Here is a 20,548-nt window from a genome sequence, read left to right on the forward strand (position 1 = left end):
GTGTCCCCATCATCAACATCCCCACCAGTATAGACCAAAGCTGATTCTTTGAAGAGATTAATAAAATGATGAAACCTCTAGCCAGGCTAACTAAGAACAAAAGAGAGAGAACATAGATGGCTAGTATCATGAATGAAAGAGAGACATCACTACCGATCCCATGGACACTAAAAGGATAATAAAGAAATACTATGAATAACTCTATATCCATAAATATAACCTCGATAAAACGGACCAATTCCTTGAAAGACATAATCTGCCAAAACTCACAGAAGAAATGGAAAATAGGCCTACATCTATTAAAATAAATTGAATTGATAATGAGCAACCTTTCAAAACAGAAAGCACCAGGCCCAGATGGGTTAACTGGTAAATTCTAGCAAACATCTAGGAGGAAATTACATCCATACCTTATAATCTCTTTCAGAAGATCGAAGCAAAAGGAATATTTCCTAACTCACTCTATTAAGCAAGGATGTCCCTTCCTCACTCCTTTTCAACATCATATTGGAAGTCTTAGCCAATTCAATAAGACATGAAAAACAAATAAAATGTTTACTGATTCTGAAGGAAAAAAAATAAAAGTGTCTTTGCAGATTTATATTTGCCAAAACTTAGAAACAACCAAGATGTCTTTGAGTAGGTAAATAGATAAACAAACTGTGGTACATTCAGTGCTAAAAAAAATGAGCTACAAAGCCATGAAAAGCCATGGAAGACAGTTAAATGCATGTTACAAAGTGAAAGAACCCCATCTGAGAAGACCACATACTGTGTGATGCCAACGATATGAGATTCTGGACAAGGCAAAACTATAGAGGCAGGAAGATACTATAGTGGTGAGAATGTCTTTATATATTTGTCAAAACTCATAGATTGTACAGTGCCCAAAGTGAACCCTAATGGACTCTGGGTGATAAGGATGCTTCTGTGTAACTTTCTCAACTGTAACAAATGGACTGGTTTTCTCTATTGCTTTTGTTTTCAATTTCATTGATTTCTGCTTTAATTTTTTTACTTCATTTATTCTTCTTACTTTGAATTTAATTTGCTATTTTTTTCTCTAGTTTTCTAACGTGGAAGCTTAGATTTTTGATTTTAGATCTTTCTTCTTTTCTGATATGTGCATTCAATGCTATACATTTCTCTAGCCACTGATTTCCTTGCATCCCACAAATTTTGATAAGTTGTGCTTTCATTTTCATCCAATTCAAAATAGTAAAAAATTTCTTCTGTGATTTCTTCCTTGACCCATGTGTTATTGAGAAGTTTGTTGTTTAATCTCCAAATTTTGGGGGTTTTCCATCTGTCATTCTGTTATTGATTTCTAGTTGAATTCCATTGTGGTTTGACAGAACATTGTATGATTTCTACTCTTTACAACATTTGTTAAGATGTGTTTTATGGCCCAGGATGTGGTCTATCTTGGTGAAGGACAGTGCCTTTTAAATTCTGAATTTTCTTTTCTCTTTTTTTTTTTTTTTTTTTTGTAAGATGACTGGTAAGGGGATCTTAACCCTTGACTTGGTGTTGTCAGCACCATGCTCTCCTAAGTGAGCCAACCGGCCATCCCTATATGGGATCCAAACCCTTGGCCTTGGTGTTATCAGCACCGCACTCTCCCGAGTGAGCCACGGGCCGGCCCTAAATTTTGCATTTTCTTAGGCAGTTCTACTGCTGGAAAGTTCTTCCTTCTATTCAGCTAAGATCTCTGGAGCTCCATTCCATTAATTCTACTTTCAATCATACTGAGGTTGAATCCCTTTTCCATCTAAACAATCTATAAACATTTGAAGATAGTTATCAGTCCCCTCTAGGCAAATGTCCACACTATCTTCAACCATTCCACTTATGATAGATCATTGTTCTTATATGCCCAGTCATTCATCCCCACCTCAATGACAATGGTCATTCAGTGTATTCTGGCTCAAACAGCTTCGTCTCTACCACATCTGCCAGCATCCTGCAAAGTTTTATTTAAATACCATCTCTTCTCTGCTGCCTTGAGGTTCTCTCCCCTCCCACTGACTCCCTCTTCCATCCTAACCAGGGTAATTAATAATGCTGACCTCTGACTCCTATTGTGTTTTTATTTCATCACACTGACCTTGAAGAATGGGACTATAGTCTGAATTACTGCAGTATCTCAAGTCTAGCTTAGTGACAGGAACTTTGTGAGTGCTCAAGAAATGTTCATGGATACTTTTAATTCTATTTACTGTAATATGCATAGATCTCTCCTATTAGATTATTACTCCAGGATGCCAGAGACTGAATTTTATTTAGTTTTTATCCCTTGCCATCGCCACCCTGGCTAAGCACATATTACAATATGGAGCAAGCACAGTATGTAAATACCCCAAATTTGGAATCATCAAGAGGTGAATTTGAGCACTGATTCTGCTACAGCATAACTAAGTGATCTTGGAAGGTTATTTAAACCCTCTGGGTCCCCATTTCCTCATCATTTCATAATTCTGATCTTTATATAACAGTGTTGTCACAAGGATTAAATGAGATGATTCTTGTCAAGAGCACATACAGTTTCTGTGTGTCCCACATAGATTAGCTATGATTCCATTTATGTTCTCAATACCTGTTGAATGTTAGATGCTGCTTTATAGTAATTGGTCCAAGAGCTTCACACGGTCTAAGGTGAGTGGAGTTTTTCTTTTCTAGATATATCCTACAAATTGACCTTAATGTTGAAGAAATGATTCTCCATTTAGGCTTGAAATTGAGAAAGGAGAGTAAAAGTGACTGAGGGACCTGGAAGGTTTAGTTTTGGGGGAAGGACAAACCAGTGGTGCCCCCACTTCTTGGCCCCTGAATATTCTTCTTGTGAGAGATGGGGGAAAGGGAAGGTCTGTGGCCCCCTGGGAGATGAAAAGTGCCTTAGCATCTGGGGTTGGGCAGCAGTAGGAATATCTGAGATAAGTACAACTCTACCTGTTTTTGATCCTTTAGTTTCAATTTTACTTCTTTTTGGGTACCAAAAGATAATATGGAATAAGCAAAAACACAGCCTCTGTGTCCCCAGCTGGAAAGTTAGTATATAGGACAAGCCAACAAAGGTCACCAGTGTCCTGCCACCTAGACTATTTGCTGTCTTGGAATTCTATGGCACATCGGCTATCTTAAGTCACGTAAGCACACTCCTGTATAGAGGACACGCTATTGGCTCACGACTGTTGAGATAGGTCAGAAGAAAGACAAATGGAGCCAGAGAACACATGGGCCTGTCCCTGGAGGCCTCCTGCACTCAAAGCAAACACTGAGGTGTTCTCCATCCTCAGGTTCTTGCACCAGTCTTTGGGATTCTCTAGCCTTATCCGTTCTTCACACCTGTGAATGTTGACTCACAAAGCCAAGTGCACGGGATGGAATTACAGACACAACGCATTTTTTTGCTATTTGAGATGCATTAAGATCTCAAGTAGCACAAACCATAAATAATAGAAAGAACAGTAACAGCAAATGATCCATTTGTAGGTGCCTGGGACAAAGGCTTTACGATTGTCTTACCTCATGACTTGCCTAATGTGACACTAGTTACCTTTTCTCTTTCTTGGGTAGAGTAGAACTAAGTCAGCTGTTGAGATTTAGCACGGAATGGGTAAAGGCGCAGAAAGCCCTTCCAAACCTTATCTGCAATGCTGCAGGAGGAGAGACAAAATGAGTTGATGAGAGAGCTGCAGTCAGTTCTAGAAACAAGAAGGGGAAACTTCCACACAGACCTGCATTCTCCCTGTGTCTGTGCTCAGACTTAATACGGAGCTGTCATCCTAGGGCCTGGTTGGAGGGAGAGGAAGTACAGGGACCTCCAGGTCCTGCAGAGTAATTCAACATCGCTCAAATGCTTATGCATCAAGCAGTCTTCTCAGCTCTGGGGACACAGAATAAATAGATCAGTAAACATTACTGCCCTCATGGGGCTTATCTCCTAAAGAGGAAGAAAGACAATTGACAAATTAAGTAAAGTGTGTAATAGTATCAGATGATGGCAAATGCTATGGAGAAAATACAAAAAAGAATGAAGCATTGTTTTGTAAATAGAGGTATTTGTAAACAGGAGGAGAAGGGTGGCAGAGGTAAGAGCAAAAGGGGAAATCCTGAGGCAGGAACATGCCTGACCTCTGAGAAACAACCGGGGGCCAGAGCAGGTGGAGTGACCTGAGCAGGAGGGAAAGAGAAAGGAGGGAAAGCTGTGGGTGAGGCGACCACTCTGATGTCCTTGTAGACATTCTGTTAAGTGGACCTCCTGGTAAATAGACTCATGATATTTGTTGGGAAGAGAGTTCTTTATGGAGGGTTGTGGCAGGATATCCCTGGTCTGGGATTGCTTATGGTATGCCAATGTAGAACCTATGGATTTATGAGACATGACTCCTTGGAAATGAGGGCTCCACGTAATGATCTGAGTTTAAAATGGAGATATTTCATTACCCAACACTTCCTGCGTGTGAGGTGACCCACAAACCTTGCTTAGAGACTGTATGTAACACTCTGGGCCTGAGGGCATGTGTCTAATGTGCTGGGGGCCACATTGCATCCCATACCTTTCCCTGCTTTGCCTGTGCTTCTGGATTATGCATCCTTTTAAATTATCAGTAAAGCTTCACATTGGGAAAGTCTCTAATCCATGTTAATCTGACCTGATAATCTGATACTGTGAGTTACCTTAGATGGGACACGGTTGAAAAGGGATGACCTGTTCAAGCTCATGTTTTGAAGGATCACCTTGACTATGTTGTTTGTTTGTTGGCAACTGGTGGGTACAGGGATCAAAACCTAGAACTTGGTGTTATCAGCACCACGCTCTAATTAACTGAGCTAACAGGCCAGGCTTTGACTGCTGTTTTGAAAAGAAACTCTGTAGGGGCAGGAATGGAAGCAAGGGGATCACTTGAAGGCTATTTCAGTGATCTGGGTGAGAGCTGAGGATGACTTGTACCACTTGGCAGGTCCTTCCAGAAGGACTTTGGGAGGTGGGTCAGAAGTTCAGCTTTAGACGTGTCACCTTTGACTTACCTGCAAGACATGTGAGTACACAGGCTGCGTGAGCAGGTCCATTGCTCAGGGGAGAGGTCTGGTCGGAAGACATACTTTGGGGAGTCAGCAGCACATCAGGGCATATCCTAGAAGAGAGAAAAGAGAGGAAGGAGAAGAGGTCCAAGATCTGAGCTCCGGAACCTTCTGAAGTGAAGAGATTGTTGAGATGAGAAGGATACAGTCAAGATATCAGACAAGGAGGAAAACCAAGTGACAGTACCGTTCCAGAAGCCCGAGGATGACTGTTTCCAGGAGGAGGGAGAGGTCGGCCGGGCAGATGAGGTGCGAGGTCATGTGAGATGTGTCTGAGAATCGAACATCGTCTCTAACTGTGTGCACATCATTTGGGACCTCGCAAGAGCTGTCTGGGTGGAGGGGTGTGGGTGACGGGCTGATTGGGGTAAGTTCAAGGCAGAACCGGAAGAGAGGAATTGGAGATGGGAAAGAACATTCTTTTGGGGAGTTCTGCAATCAAGGGAAACAGAAATGGGGGTGGTTCTTGGCAGGGGGTGTGGGAATGAGGGAGGGTCTTGTTTGTGTTTCTTTTTTCTTTTTTTTTTTTTTTAAAAAAAGATGACTGTAAGGGGATCTCAACCCTTGACTTGATGTCGTCAGCACCACACTCACCCAGTGAGCTAACCGGCCATCCCTATATGGGATCCGAACCCGCAGCCTTGGTGCTATCAGCACCACACTCTCCCGAGTGAGCCACGGGCCGGCCCTTGTTTGTGTTTCTAAGACGGAAATATTATTGCATGTTTTAATGCTGGTGGGCACGTTACGATAAAGAGGGGGACACGTGATGGCAGAAAGATGAGAGCACGTCTTGGAGTGACATCCCTGAGATAGAGAGGGATGGGCTCTAGCTCACAAGTGCAGGGTCTGGTTTTAGATAAGAATGTAATTTACCCATAGACAAGGAGGGGGTACAGATAGGAACACAGTGTAAATGGATGGATGGGAGGGAACAGGTGCAAATTTTCTTTTGGTTGTTTCTATTTTTCTCAGTGAAATAGGAAGCAGGTGTCTAGTACCACCAGCATCATGTGGGAGCTTATTAAAAAATGCAGAATCTCAGGCTTTATTTCAGACTTCCCAAGTCAGAATCTTCATCCTATCAGGAACCCAGGTGATTCTCATACACAAAGTGTGAGAAGCCCTGGTCTAGAACATTGGACCTCAGAGCACGGTCCACACATCACTACTGATCAGCCAATTGTTATTCAACTGCAACAAGATCTGTAGAGAATTCGAGAGCAATCATTCAGAAATGTGAACAGAAATTTGACATGACTGTGACACTGAAGCATGTGACCATGGGGCTCATCTTGTAGAACAGAACATGGACCACTTCCGGTATTGTAAAACTCAAGGGTCAAACCACATGCGGTACAAGCTCTGTCCTAGATGTGGGCAATAGGACCATGTTGTAACGTGTGATATTTTAAATTTAGTTTGCCAATTATAAAGTTCATTAAATGCAGAATCCATTTCTTTCACTGAAAGATAGTTTAAATTGAACTAAAACTTACAGGATGACTGATGAGGGATTGGAGATGATTTTTGAAAGAAACTCTTAGGCCACCGCACCAGAGGCACTGAGCTATCTTCCTTCCATGACCTGCTTATTTCTCCCACTGACTCTCTGCCCTATTATCCATGCTCCACCAAACTCTCTTTTCTAGAATAAAGAGGAGAGCTCTGTTTGTTATACAAACACAACAATGTGGGATTGGAAAGGGGTATTTTAGTCATTGCATCAGGTGGTACTGTGTGCATATATGCACAAGACTAATATTGATTCATGGGATTTGAGTGCGTAGTAAAGGTATTGGTCTTGCCCAGAAAGGTCTGTGGGGTAAGAGAGGTAATCTATGTCATAGCCATGGGAGTGTCTTTGTTTAGGACAGAAGCTGGCCATACTAATAGTCTTAGGGTGGGACTGGCCATGTCAGAATGGCAAGCCATGTGATTTGGGTTGGGGGCTTTGGGTCACATGGTATCAGTGACATGAAAGCTGAGTTCAACCACCCAGCAATCAATCAACCAATAAAATCTCTGGGCACTAAGGCTCAAGTGAGGTTTCCTGTTGGCAATATTGTCACACGTGGAAACCGGGAGGGTGATGTGTCCTGAGGACAAGAGAAGCTTCACGTTTGGAATCTTCCCAGACTTTGCTCCACATGCCTCTTCTTTTGGCTGGTTTTGATTTGTATCCTTTCCCTGTAATAAGCCATACCCATGAGTATAATAGCTTTCATTGAGTTCTGTGAGTCCTTCTAGTGGGTCACCAAAACCTCTGAACTTGTACTTGGTGTTAGAAGTAAGGGTGGTCTGGTGTGGACTCTTCTCTCTAACTTTGTATTTGGATCCTGACTTGGTCTGCTTGGACTGCCATATCAAATACCATAGACGAGGTGGCTTAAACAGCAGAAATTTATCTTCCGTTAGTTCTGGAGGCTGGAAGACTAAGATCAAGGTGCTGACTGGTTCAGTTCCTGGTGAGGGCTGTCTCTAACCATGCCCTCATACGGTGGAAAGATAGATCTTTGAGGCCTTTTCCTGTTTTACAAGAACACTACTTTTTTGGATCAGAATTCCACCCTTATGACCATAGTTAACCTTCATCTCCTTAAATACCCCATCTCCAATATAATCACATAAAAGTGTTTGAGCTTCAATATCTGAATTTGGGAGGGGGAGGTAGGACACAACTTAGCAGACCCTAACTTTTTATAGTTGGTGGCAGAAGTCTTGGGCAGACTTGGCAGTCCGGGGACAGTGCCTTTAACCTTACAGTGTAGCTGACTTGGGCAGGGAGTATAGTGCAGTGTAGTCAGGGAGTATGCAAAAGTGTCTGTGAAACACTATAATAAGTGAAATAAGCCAGGCAGAAAAGGACAAATATTGTATGAGTTCACTTACGTGAGGTATCTAGAATAGTCTAATTCGTAGAGAGAAAGTAGTTTCAGGGGCTGGGGGAGGAGTGGACGGGGAGTTGTTTAATGAGCAGAATGTTTCAGCTTGGAATGAAGGAAATGTTCTGGAGGTAGACAGGGGTGATGATTGCTCAAAAACGTAAATAGACTTAATGCCACAGACCTGTATACTTAGAAAGGGTTAAAATGGCAAATTTTGCCATATATATATATACAATATATATATATATATATATATATATATATATTCACAATTTTGGAAAAGTGCATGTGATCCATCAGCCCTTCACAGTTATCAGCTGACAGACAGCTGGGATGGCCTGTGACAATGGGAGCAAGACTGTTTCTCTCCTTCTGCTCTGGTCTGAATGCTTGTGTCCTCCCCAGATTCACAGGTTGCAATGCTAACCCACAAGGTCATGGTATTAGGAGATAGGGCCTTTGGGAGGTGACTAATTGACTAATCCTTTGAATGGGATTAGTGATCTTACACAAGAGGCCCTAGAGAGCTCCCTCACCCCTTCTGCCATGTGAGGACACAGCAAGAAGGTGCCGTCTGTGCCCCAGAAAACCAGCCCTCACCAGATGCCAAATCTGCCAGCATCTTTATCTTGGACTTCCCACCTCCAGAACTGTGAGAAATAAATTTCTGTTGTTTATAATCCACGCAGTCTATGGTGTTTTGTTATAGCAGCCAAAGCGAGCTAAGACACATTCCTAATCTAGTTCGTGCCTTCTGCATTGCTAGTGCATTTCACCCATTTCTGTCACTCACTGAAACAGAGACTGCTAAGTTCCCCCCCGAGCCCATTTCCCCACCAAGGTCAAGGGTTCGGATCCCCATACCAGCCAGCCACAAAAACAACAACAACTACAACCAACGAAACAAAGTAAAAACAACAAAAACCAAACCATTCCCTTTTGCTCCTGGGCATGGAGTTAGATTCGATGTCTAAGTCAGAAGAGGCTACATCTCTGAAATCTGGGTCATATCCAGGCCTGTCTCCTCTGCAAGTGAACCTCTTTTTCTCTGTCTACCATAAAACTGAGGAAGATTCTAAAGACCTAGAGGAGATTGAGAGGAACCCAACAGAAACACCTGCATTGGATTGCGATTGGTCAAGAAGTATATTTATACTGTGTGAAACCATGGATAATTCAAGTTTTTCTATTATGGGAGCTTAGATTACTTTAATTTACATACCTACTCTTTGGAAAAGTCATTTCCAATAGGATCTGTTGCAAGAAAATATCAAAATGTCTAATTAATTTTATTATAGAAACATGGCTATGTTAAGCAAATCTTCTGTTCCTTCTCAAAGAAACAAATGGAAATCTTTTTCTCGAAACACATTTCTAAAAACTTTTTCATCAGAATATATCCAGTAATAGATTTTAGCAGCTATTAGGTAGTAAGTTATTAAAATAAAGTGTGAGGATACTGGCCCAGTTTCTGCATGGACTCAAAAATAGCGTTACGGATCATCATACTGTAAAAATGTAGCATTTTCTAAAAACCAAAGTTAGCAAAAAACACAGCATTTCAAAATCATATTAAATTATGTGCACTTCAGCACTTGCATAAAGGTTTGTTATAATGAAACAGTCCAGATATATGAGGAAAGCATATAATGGTCCAATAATATATTTGTGTGTGGAAAACCCCGACTGTAAATTAGGTATTGGAAGTTAGATAGGGTGACGCTGTTCTATTTTTCTCCTTTCTATTTTGAGTGCATATGCATACTCAATTTTCCAAGGGGTCTCTTTCACCTGGGATAAGTGTCCTTTCTCCTTGAATGTCTTGTATATCTAAGCATCCTCTAGAACTAAGGCATGGTGCGTTTACAGACTTCGTAGTCAACCCAGCCTCGGAGTGGGCACCACAGGATTTAGAGAGGATGTTCTGGAGAAGAAAGAACATGTTTCTGTAGTTGGCTTCTTTCCAGAGGACACCCTGCCGTAGGTCAACACTCTAAAGCCACATTCTTCTTAGCTTAGGATTCTTGGGAGCACTGGTAGAATGGCTGGGTCCAACATGTGCTGGGTCCAATTTAAGTGGCCTATGAAGGTTAGAGTTTTTGGTTTTGTTGAACCTTTTTGGAGTTGGACAAGAGTGAGATGGATGCAGGCAAGGGGCGGGGAAGGGAGCAGAGAATGTCTCCCTCACCTCTCTTGTCCCCTGTTCCCCACCCACGCCACCTCCATAGGACAGAAAGAGGAGGGAGAGTTAAAAGAGGAGAAAAGAAGCAGATCAGAAATAAGGAGGTATTTATGGACAATGCTCTGGAGAAGGACACGGTCAGGATGCTCCCCGCATTTCAAGCACTTGGAATGTAGACCTGAGGCGATGGATGACACAGGGATTCTGTTGGTGACATGGGCAGTCATCGAAGGGCACAGGAGGTCTGCCAACAGCCCTTGCTGCAACGTGCCTTTATGTGGGTTTGAAATGACATTCAATCTACGAATTCAAATCTATCTCTGAGGTGAGTCAATAAATTGGAGGCTAAGGTAAAGTGACCAGTAATTACTTGGAAATAAATTATCTGCTGATAAAGCAACTAGTAAGACCGATCACAGAATGTGTGACTATCCATTCGCAGAAGTCACCCAAGAGAGTGTTTATGAATAACGGTGCAGGAAATTTAAGAAAACCCACTCCTGTCACCATGTGAGGTCTCTGAAAAGCCTGGCTGAACCACACCAGTGACACTGTGACCTAAGAACTTGCAGGTGCGCAGACTCAAGTTGAACAGAAATTAAATCTCAGATGGATCTTTTATGATGCAAAAGAGGATTGGAGATGTTAATTAACATGGCTGAGATCACACAGCTAACAAATTGCAGAACCAATATTCAAGTCTGCATTTTTCAGATACCATAGTTCTAGAATATCTTTCACTATCATGGGCACATTTATTTGTTAAGTTGTCTCATGAACATTTATTGGGCTCTAGGTAAGCAGAGGTAAGGCAGTGGTGCTCTCAAAGCCCCCACAGTCTGCTGGGACCCACAGGCACACACTGCCTATGACGTTGTAGTGAGCTGTGGGTCAAGGCTGTGACTGGGGTGTCTGAGGAGTGTGGTGGGACAGCGCTGGGCTCAGCCTGGTGGGATGTAGAAGGAGGTTGGGGAAGAGGTAAGGGCACTTGAGAGAAGTTCTAAAGGCAAGTTGGTAACAGCCAGTAGATCCAGTGGAAGAAAACAGCATGGAAAGGTGAAAAACCAGGATGAATCCAGGGAGGGACAGCAGCTCTGGGGGGCAGGGGTGTGTGTTGGGGAGCAGGGGGCGTATGTGAATTTCTCATGTTCCTTCAATTTGCAAATTAGAACATGGCCTTGAGAGCAACGCATTAACAAAGCTGCTTAATTCATTCATTCACTCATTCATTCAACAACTGCCTGTTATATGCCTACTGTGGGCCACCTGTTGCGGGGACATGGCAAACTATAAGACTGCCTCTGGGGTTGCTGTCACCATTGAGAGTGAGGTCAGGGATCCATCTAGCATCCACCCTCTACCCAGGATGGAAGGGCAGGTGATGCTGTGAAATACTAACTGATTCCTCCAAAGACTCTTAATCTGGCTCTATAGTTTACCCAGAAAGCTATTTTCCTGTCAGCCCTAGGAACCAAAAACTCAAGATTTACCCGCTGGAATCGTGGAGCATTGTACTGCTCTTTATATCTCAGTTTTTGAAAATGTCAACTCAATTTATGTTTTGTAGGTGTAAGCATGTTGATAGAAGTGCCTCTGTGTAACTTCACGGTTCAGTGACTTTAACGATCAGCAAAAGAAGGGATACTGCCTAGTGCACAAGTAATACTCCAAAGCTAATGTCTATTTTGCAGGCAACTTTTTTGGTTTAGGATTTCTTTATTATTGACTACAAAAGAATAAAAGGAGCGGTCCAGACCTGGTATATATATATATATATATATTGAAAGACAAGCATAGCTGGGTTGGAAACCAGCTTATAAACATAAGAAGGGCTGACCTCAGTTTTTTATTTTTTATTTTTATTTTTTGTGTGTGTGACCGGCCACACCGTGCTCAGCCAGTGAGTGCACTGGCCATCACTTATATAGGATCCGAACCCGCGGCGGGAGCGCTGCGGTGTTCCCAGCGCTGCACTCTCCCGAGTGCGCCACGGGGTCGGCCCTGACCTCAGTTTTGGCTCAGTCATTCCTGCATCCATTGGGTTCACACCCTCTTCTGCAGCTTGGGTGGTTTTCACCATTTTCTGCTCCAACATGCTCATATTTCATGTCTTGCTTCTTGCTCACCCATATACTCTTTACAATTTTGAGGTGTTAAAATGTTTTTCCAGGCTGAAGTCCTCACCTGAGGTTTATGGATGAGGCTAGTTCATTACGGATTCAGTGTTCTGCAGGGTCCCCACAGAATGGGTAAATATTCAACACACACCTTTCAGAAAGTTGTGAAAAAACAAGGAAAAAGATGCTTCTATCTTATTTTCAACTCCTCTGTGTCCTTATGTTTAAGGCAAATCTTCTTAAAGTAGCACAAGGATTGTATTTTTTAAAAAATTCAATCATAAAATTTTATCTTTTAAATAGGGTAGGTATTTGTTCTAAAATAAAGTTAATTATGGATTAATTTGGTTTAATATACCCTCTTGCTATTGCTTTCTATTTGTCTGGTCTGTTCCGTCTTCCTTTGTCTCTCTATTCTGGCTGTCTAGTGAATTAATTATTTTCTAATCTTCCCTTATCTCATTCGTTAGCTTATTGGCTACAGATCCTCTTATTATTCCTTTAATGATTACCCTAGAGATTATCTTATGTATCCTTGACTTACGAAAATCTGAGATGAGTAGATACCTTCGTTCTGGACAATTTGAGGCTCTTAAAACAATTTAACTCCATTTACTCCTCAAGTCCCCATGTTCACCAACTTGGATTTGATTGTTGGTATGAGTTTTAATTCTCTCTCACTCTCTCTCTCTAAATCCATATACCTATTTATTATGCTATAATAAATCAATATTTATTTATGCAGTCCAAATTCATTTGGATGTGCCCATATATTCACTTTTTTCTGTTAATTTTCATTTTTTCTTGCATCTCTGGGCTTCTATCTGGGTTCGTTTGCCTTCTGCACAAAGAAGACCCTTTAGTATTGCCTTTGGTCTGTAACAAAATCCTCAGTTTTGTTTGCCTGAAATTTTTTTTTTTTTTTATCATCATCTTTTAAAAAATATTTTTTTTCTGGGTAAACAATTCTACGTTGGCACTTTGAAGTTAGTATTCATTCCACTGTTTCTACTGTCTTCCAGATTCTGTTGTTTCTGTTGAAAACTCAATCGTCATTTTTATAATTGCTCCTTTGAGGATAATACGTATTTTTTTCTCTGCCTGATCTCAGTGTCTTTCATAGTGAGCTGTTTTCTCCTGTGATGTGCCCAGGAGTGATTTTCTTTGTATTTATCTTGCTTGTGGTTCATAGGAATTTTTGAGTCTATGGGTTTATATCTTTCATTCATTTTAGAAATTCTCAGCTTTTGTATTTTCAAATACTATAACTACCTGATTCTTTCTCTCCTTTCCTCCTTTGACTCCAATTATTTATATGTTAGATCTTTTAACCATAGCACACATATCTTTATTCTGCTTTGATTTTTCTATTTCTGCATCTTTCCATTATTCAATATGGACATTTTTTCTGACCTGTCTTTCAGTTATTATTTCTCTTTTTAAAAATCTGTTGTTAAAATCATTGATTAAGTTTCTAATTTCCATTTCTACATTTTTAAGTTCTGTAATTCAATTGGATTCTTTATCACAGTTTTCTGCCAAAATTCTCAATGTTGCCTTTTAATTCCTTCAACCGATTAAGCACAGCTATTTAAAAAACTGTGTATGCTTTCTCCATTATCTGGATTACCTATAGGACTATTTCTCCTATTTGTTGTTTCTCATGATTCGTGGGCATGTGGTTTTACCTCTTCATGTGCTTGGTAATTTTATTGAGTACCATATGCTGTATACCAAAAAAAGTGGGGATAATATGAGGCTCTGAATGTTATGTGCCTTCAGAGAAAATATTTGTTTGCTTCTTGCAGGTGGCTCTCTGATGGGGCTTCTCTGTTTCCAATTCATCTTACTGCTTTTGTATTATCCTTCCAAGTTCTGACCCAAAGCCTGGGGACTCCTAGGGGCCCATGCTCCTTAGCGGATCAGATTTCCAATATTGTATTTCCAACCCCTTGAGTATGTTGAAAGCTCTGCTTAGCATCTGTGCTTCTGGAATCAGCAGATGGCTCTGAGGAAAAGTGGCTGCAAACCCCTCACTCATATGTCTAGCTGCTTCTCTCTCAGACCTTGACCATGCAAATTTCCTCTGCTTTGGCATATCTCTTACGTGTTCAAACAAATGTGGTATTAAATTTCTTTTTCCAGGTTTTCTAGTTGTTTTCCTATTTCATCATTATAGAAAGAGAAAAACTCTTTGAGTTTTTAATGTAGCATTTTATGTTTTCTTTCTTTTCTCCCTAAACTCTAAGATCCCTGAGAAGAGAAGCTTTCTTATTTATCTGGGTATTCCCAGCATTCAGCATAGAACTTGGACCACAATACATGATTATTAAATGTTTGTTGAATAAATGAATACACACAGTTTCTACTTGGGACTGGGGGTAATTAATGTTAATTTTTTCCACCCTTTATCAGAAATTGAAAACAATGTCATCCATGCACAACAGGACAATGGGAGCTATCCACCCTGGATGTAGCCAATTGCTTAGAACTTACGCCAACAAAAATACTTTTTTTCTGAGGAGGAGTATTTTTTTCTCTCTCTCTTTAATTGAAACATAATTGATTACACATATTTGTAGGGTACAAAATTGACTATTGGGATTTGTGTGCAATATATTATGAACAAATCAGTATGATTAGAATATTCATCATTAGAAAACATTCATTCCTCATGTCCATTAACCGATTTCTCCCTAACACCTCTTCCTCTCCCCCTATCCCCTCTCTAATAACCATGGTTCTGTTTTCTTGAAGAGAAGTATTTTATCACTGATATTGTTTACAATTATTACTAGTGGGCTGGCTAGTTAGCTCATCTGGTTAGAGCTCAGTGTTCACAACACCAAGGTCAAGGATCCGGGTCCCTGCACTGGCCAGCTGCCACAAAAATAAAACAAAATAAACAGACAAAACTAGAATTATTACCAGCGCATGGTAATAGTAACAAGCAGATGACTTTTAGTCATTTTACTGTTTTTAAATTCTCGGTATAAAAGGTGCTATATTGTCTGCAATCTGGGGTGGACTGCTCCCACCACCTAACCCTAATCTTTGACCTGTCAGTGCTCATGACAATGGCAGCAAGTGAGGTGGTTTTGGGGGACAACCCAGTCGGGTCTACAGAGATGGGCCAGTTGGTGTTGATACGTTTTATTTCCGTAACTGTCCCACATTATACTGGGTCCCTGGGGAAACACTCACCTGGACTGGATTGTTTTTAACTACACCTCTATTGATGAAATTGGTCAGGACTCCATAGCAAGCGAATGTTCAAGAATGATTTGCTCAAACTGGATGGACTCCATGTTTGGGTTTGCTTTCCATACTAGATCGTAAGTCCCTTTGAGGGCAGGGTCACTGTCTCATTCATTATTTTCTGTTCCGCATCAACAACTCCACGATTGCAGAGAATCAGAGCTCAATAAATGTTATGTTGGATGGTTCATTCCTATCTGTTACTCCACATATAAAACGCAGTAATATTTGTTGTGTTTTCATCCCTTAAGACCAGTATGCATGACAGTGAAAGATAAGTTTTTTAGAAAACACATGACATCTTGTTAAAAGGCTCTTATGCCTCCTGGGATATGAGTTTAAGAGAAATTGATGATATGCAGGTAAGGAACACATGATTTGTAAATAGGGGAGGGAAACATGTATTAAAGAAATAGAAGGTTTGATCTCATGAAGAAAATAAGACAGAGGTTAGTAAGTAGTAAACCTACAAAGTAAAGGAAAATACCACACATTCAGAGGTGAGTTCATGAAAGTTGAGAAGCACTGAGGCTCCTTGTGCAAGAAGACTTCCAACACACCACAAAGCTCAGTTGAGAACACACCTCTCTTTGCTTATGCTCTTGTTTATCTGTTATTTTAGATATTGACAGGCACCAAAGTCTACCTAAATAAGTATCTGGAACTCAGGACCACATTGAGGAAACGTATTGAAACCCCTTACACTTCTGATTATTTTTGCCCTTGCCTAAGCATCAAGTCAAGTAAGCTGGCTGACCTCACTGAATACATTTTGAGAGGGTGGCATTTTTTTTAATGGTACTGACACCAAAAGTTAGGGTGACCTGTTTTCAGTTTCATTCATTCTTTTTCAGAGAGTCATTCTGATGCTGGAATTTGTATATTCTTAACTATTCTTAAACATTCTTTTTGTCCTCAAGAACTTGTCCTCACTTTAAATGAGAAGCTCAATTAGATATGTTTGTGTTTTTGTAATTATTTGTGTCAGTCATTAATACTATCCACTAAATTTTTTTGATTCTCCAGCATTCCAGAAATGCGGGTAGGATTGTAGGGCTAGTTCTGGCGTATTGTATTGCATTGCATTGCATTGCATTGCATCATTTTGTATTGTATTGTATTGTACTGTACTGTACTGTATTGTATTGTGAACAGAGTGACCTGTGTTACTTCCTGGCCAGAGAATTTAACTGATGATGTGTTACCCTATAGCGATTTCCTTTCCCTTTGTCATGGTGACCAGCAGCATTTGCTTTCTCAACTTGGGTCCCTGAGTGGCCACAAAGAGCAGAACACCCCCTGCTGACCCATGATTAATATGTAGGGTGAGCAAGGAACAAACATTTGTGGCTTCAAACCACTAAGATTTGGGGATTGCTTATTACTGTCTGTAGCAGGGTTCCTCCATAGAAATAGAACCAGCGTGTGCACATACACACACGTGTGTAAAGGGAGAAAGAGACGGATTTACTGAAAGGAACTGGCTTACGTGATTGTGGGGCTGCTCAGCAAGTCTGAACTCCATTGGGAAGCCCACTAGGAAGGGCTTGCTGGAACTCTCAGGCAGGAGCTCATGTGGCTGGCCTCAGGTGGAATTTTTTCTTTTGCAGAAAAGCCTCAGTTCTGCTCAGGACCTTTCAGTTGATTGATTCAGACCCACTCAGATTATCAAGGAGTATCTTCCTTAAAAAAACTGATTACAGACTTTAATGATAACCAAAAAACACGTTCGCAGCAACACCTAGGCTAGCGTGTTACTGAATAACCGGGGATAGTTGCTTGGCCAAAATGACACATACAACCAACACCAGGGTATCACATAATTAGGCACCCCTAATGACACGAACACAGGAGCAATTTGGCAACATATCACTGTCAGCAGACTTTAGACTCTTTACATGTTCTATTTCCTGCACTCTTTTTATATAAATATCTACAAACTAACTGTCTAAGTGACAAACTCCAAAATACAGAATTTTGTTTTCAACCCATAAATTAAATGGTAGTTTATGGCATTCTTTTCACTTTTGAATGAGCGCCTGCAGTGGGCTACAGGCTAAAGAGAACCAGTAACTATAGACCTTCCTTCTGCTGTTACTGATCCCTACCCAAACGAAGCTGCCAGGCGAACGTGTCCTGACCCCACCCTCGCTTCCTCCAGTCCCTCTGTGGCGTCTTCAACTCCCCTGCACCTTCCTCAAACCTCTCAGGACTAATTTCATTCTCATCTTGTACAAATCCCTGTACACTACCCACTGACACCCCATATTCAGCATATTCTTAGCAACTTTGCATTTATCAAGCCTCTCATTAGAATATACAGTTTAAAACATTATCTAAATTGATGACATTGGCTTCTACTTAACTCAGTGTGTGTTGTCTCATTGTCTACATATAGAAAAATAACGGGTCTGGACCTCAAGAGTTCATTTTTCTTCCAGCTCTAACAATCTCTGTGTTTCTCACGCAGTCATCTCCTAAATGATCTTCTCTGAGATTTACATGCTCAGTGTTTCTAATTCATCTTTATGAGGCTAGGATATTTGGTTACTATTGATTTGAATTTTATGGAGTGGACCCACATGCTTTACCATGGAGACATGCAACGCGAGTCCACATCTAACCAAAACAAGTTGTATATGACAAGTGTTTCTTTCACCTCCTCTTTTACTTCCAAGCCACTCAGAAATGAGGAAAGCTTTCACTATTTAAGTGTGTTGGTTTGGTCCCTCCAGACTGTGAAGAACAGACATACAGATTATCTCAGTTAATCTGAGTTTATTTACATCAGTACATAAGAAAATAAGGAAGATATAAAAGCAACTACAAAGTCCAGGTTCATTGTTCAAGAGTCAATCCTCTCTCCAGTCATTGAGCAGCAGAAATGGTGAAAATCAAGAACTCTGGTTGTCTCGGCTGCAGAAGTAATAGCCATTCCTGCTCCAAGGTGGCACCATTATGGGGACTGTGTCGATTTTGGTTGCTCTTCCTTTACTTTCTCTCTCTCTTATTCAGACTCCCTAAAGTAGGGCTCGGATGGGTTGGGTTGGGTACCATCAAAGAAGAATACCACTGCTGGGTACATCTTTCTTTAGGCCACCCCGTCCTGTAAATGAGTCCCTTTGGGTCAAATATGGAACCTTGGTACAAGCAGCTGTGGCCAGTGTGAAGTACTCACATGATGGAAAACAGGGTTTTGCTCATGCAGGAGCTATGAGCATGGTCTCTCTAGGACACCAGCAACACTGTAGGTCCACCCATGAAATATGCATAGTAACATGTAGTTTTATTGCTGGGGAAAAAAAACAGCTTTTGTTTCTCAGCAGCACTTTCCCATAGAGATTTTCAAAGCACTCTATCAATACCATAACTTTCCTGAATCTGTGATGCAACCTTTCTTTTATTACATTTTTTGGGATGTTGTCTTTAATGACATGCACTTTCTTTCTTTCTTTCTTTTTTTTTTTTTTGTCTTTTTTGTGACTGGTAAGGGAATTGCAACCCTTGGCTTGGTGTCGCCCGCACCGCGCTCAGCCAGTGAGTGCACCGGCCATCCCTATATAGGATCCGAACCCGCGGCGGGAGTGCTGCTGTGCTCCCGAGTGAGCCACGGGGTCGGCCCTAATAACATGCACTTTCTAAAGAAGCAGATAATCTCCACAGTTAAGTAAAAGTAAGCGACGTTGTAGATTAACCTCTGATTCACATGAATGTTTTTGGATCATATTTTCTGAGTTATCTTTAAAGATCTTCGTTCTCCACATTGTAAAGTCACATATAATTTCAGCACTTTAATCTTGAAAATTAGGTCATATTCCCAAGATCAACTGTGCGCTTATGTGGGAACACTCATAGAAATCGGGTTTGTCTATGTTTGTGTCTTACAAGGAGCTCAGAATGTCTCAATTATTCCTCAGAATTTTCTACCCACAGGAAACAGTAGAGCCCATAAAGGAAAAATTAATTTTTCAACATGTCTAAGGCCAAAAGGAATGGTTTTGAAAGCCAGATATCCATTTTACAAAAGGAGAATTTTTTCCTCTTACATATTTTTCTCTCATATGAAATAAAAATAAATCAGAAATATCCTTTATCCTTGCTATGATTTAATGAACTCCACGCACATAATTGTCTCTCATCAAACCGTCAGCCCAATTAAAAAAACCCATGAAATTGTAGGATTCAGAAACTGCTATCAAATCAAATCATTATTAACTAATGCAGATTCAGAAAGTCTGCTTTATTAAGCCTTTGCTAAACTCTCAAATGACAGCTTTAAAAAAAAGTATGACTCATCAGATGTCTTCTCTTTATGAACAGGGTACCCACCGTATGCACATTAGGCATATACGTTCACAAATTAAAACTTTGCCTCTATTCCAAGTTAGTTTAGTGAATCAAGAAAATTCTATCCCGTGTAGGTCTCATGAGAGGCTCTGCACTAAGCATTTCTAATTGTTTGGCTTAAGTAAGTCGACTTCTGAGTGGCTGAGCGGGAAGGGAGTTTGTGCGTTTGGAGGAGCTGGTTTAGGTGGCTTTCAAAGTGAGATTCAATATGGGTTTGTTTCTTTTGCAGCTGGCCAGCATGGGGGTCTGAACCCTTGGCCTTGGTGTTACAAGGTGGCACGCTAACCATGAGCTAACCTGCCACTCCAACATGGGTTTATTGAGAAGACATCAGGTGAACTTGATCATGGAAGTAGTCATAGAAAGAGCAGAGGCAGCTGAACTCGTATCCACAACACCTTTCCTGTCACTGGGCCGGGGTGGACAGTGTGGTCTCTGCAATAGTGTCTTTCTTCATTAAAAATAATCACTTTATGTACTCAAAATCAACATATACTGGGGACAAACTTTTCTTTTTTAAGTAAAGACAACAATAGTGTTTCAAAGACGCCTCCTTGTGCAAATAGGAAAAAGAGTGGCCCATAGCCCAGATGCATTTACCTTATACATAACTTATCAAAGTACGGCTTGGTTACTGGTTTGTTTCTAGATCAAGCTAAGGAGAAAAAGAA

General features: G+C 40.9%; 1 protein-coding gene across 1 annotated transcript in view; it reads right to left on the reverse strand.

The window, feature by feature from the left end:
• PLD5 (phospholipase D family member 5) overlaps positions 1-20,548 on the reverse strand; it is a 371,133-nt gene that overhangs the window by 7,501 nt on the left and 343,084 nt on the right. The window contains exons 11-12 of the mRNA XM_063082894.1: positions 5,273-5,517; positions 5,032-5,138 (exon numbers count right to left, since the gene is read on the reverse strand). Coding sequence (XP_062938964.1) covers positions 5,032-5,138; positions 5,273-5,517 — 352 coding nt within the window. The remainder of the gene's footprint in view (positions 1-5,031; positions 5,139-5,272; positions 5,518-20,548) is intronic.

Source organism: Cynocephalus volans, chromosome 18 (assembly GCF_027409185.1).
Source record: "Cynocephalus volans isolate mCynVol1 chromosome 18, mCynVol1.pri, whole genome shotgun sequence".
In the NCBI taxonomy this organism is placed as follows: Eukaryota; Metazoa; Chordata; class Mammalia; order Dermoptera; family Cynocephalidae; genus Cynocephalus; species Cynocephalus volans.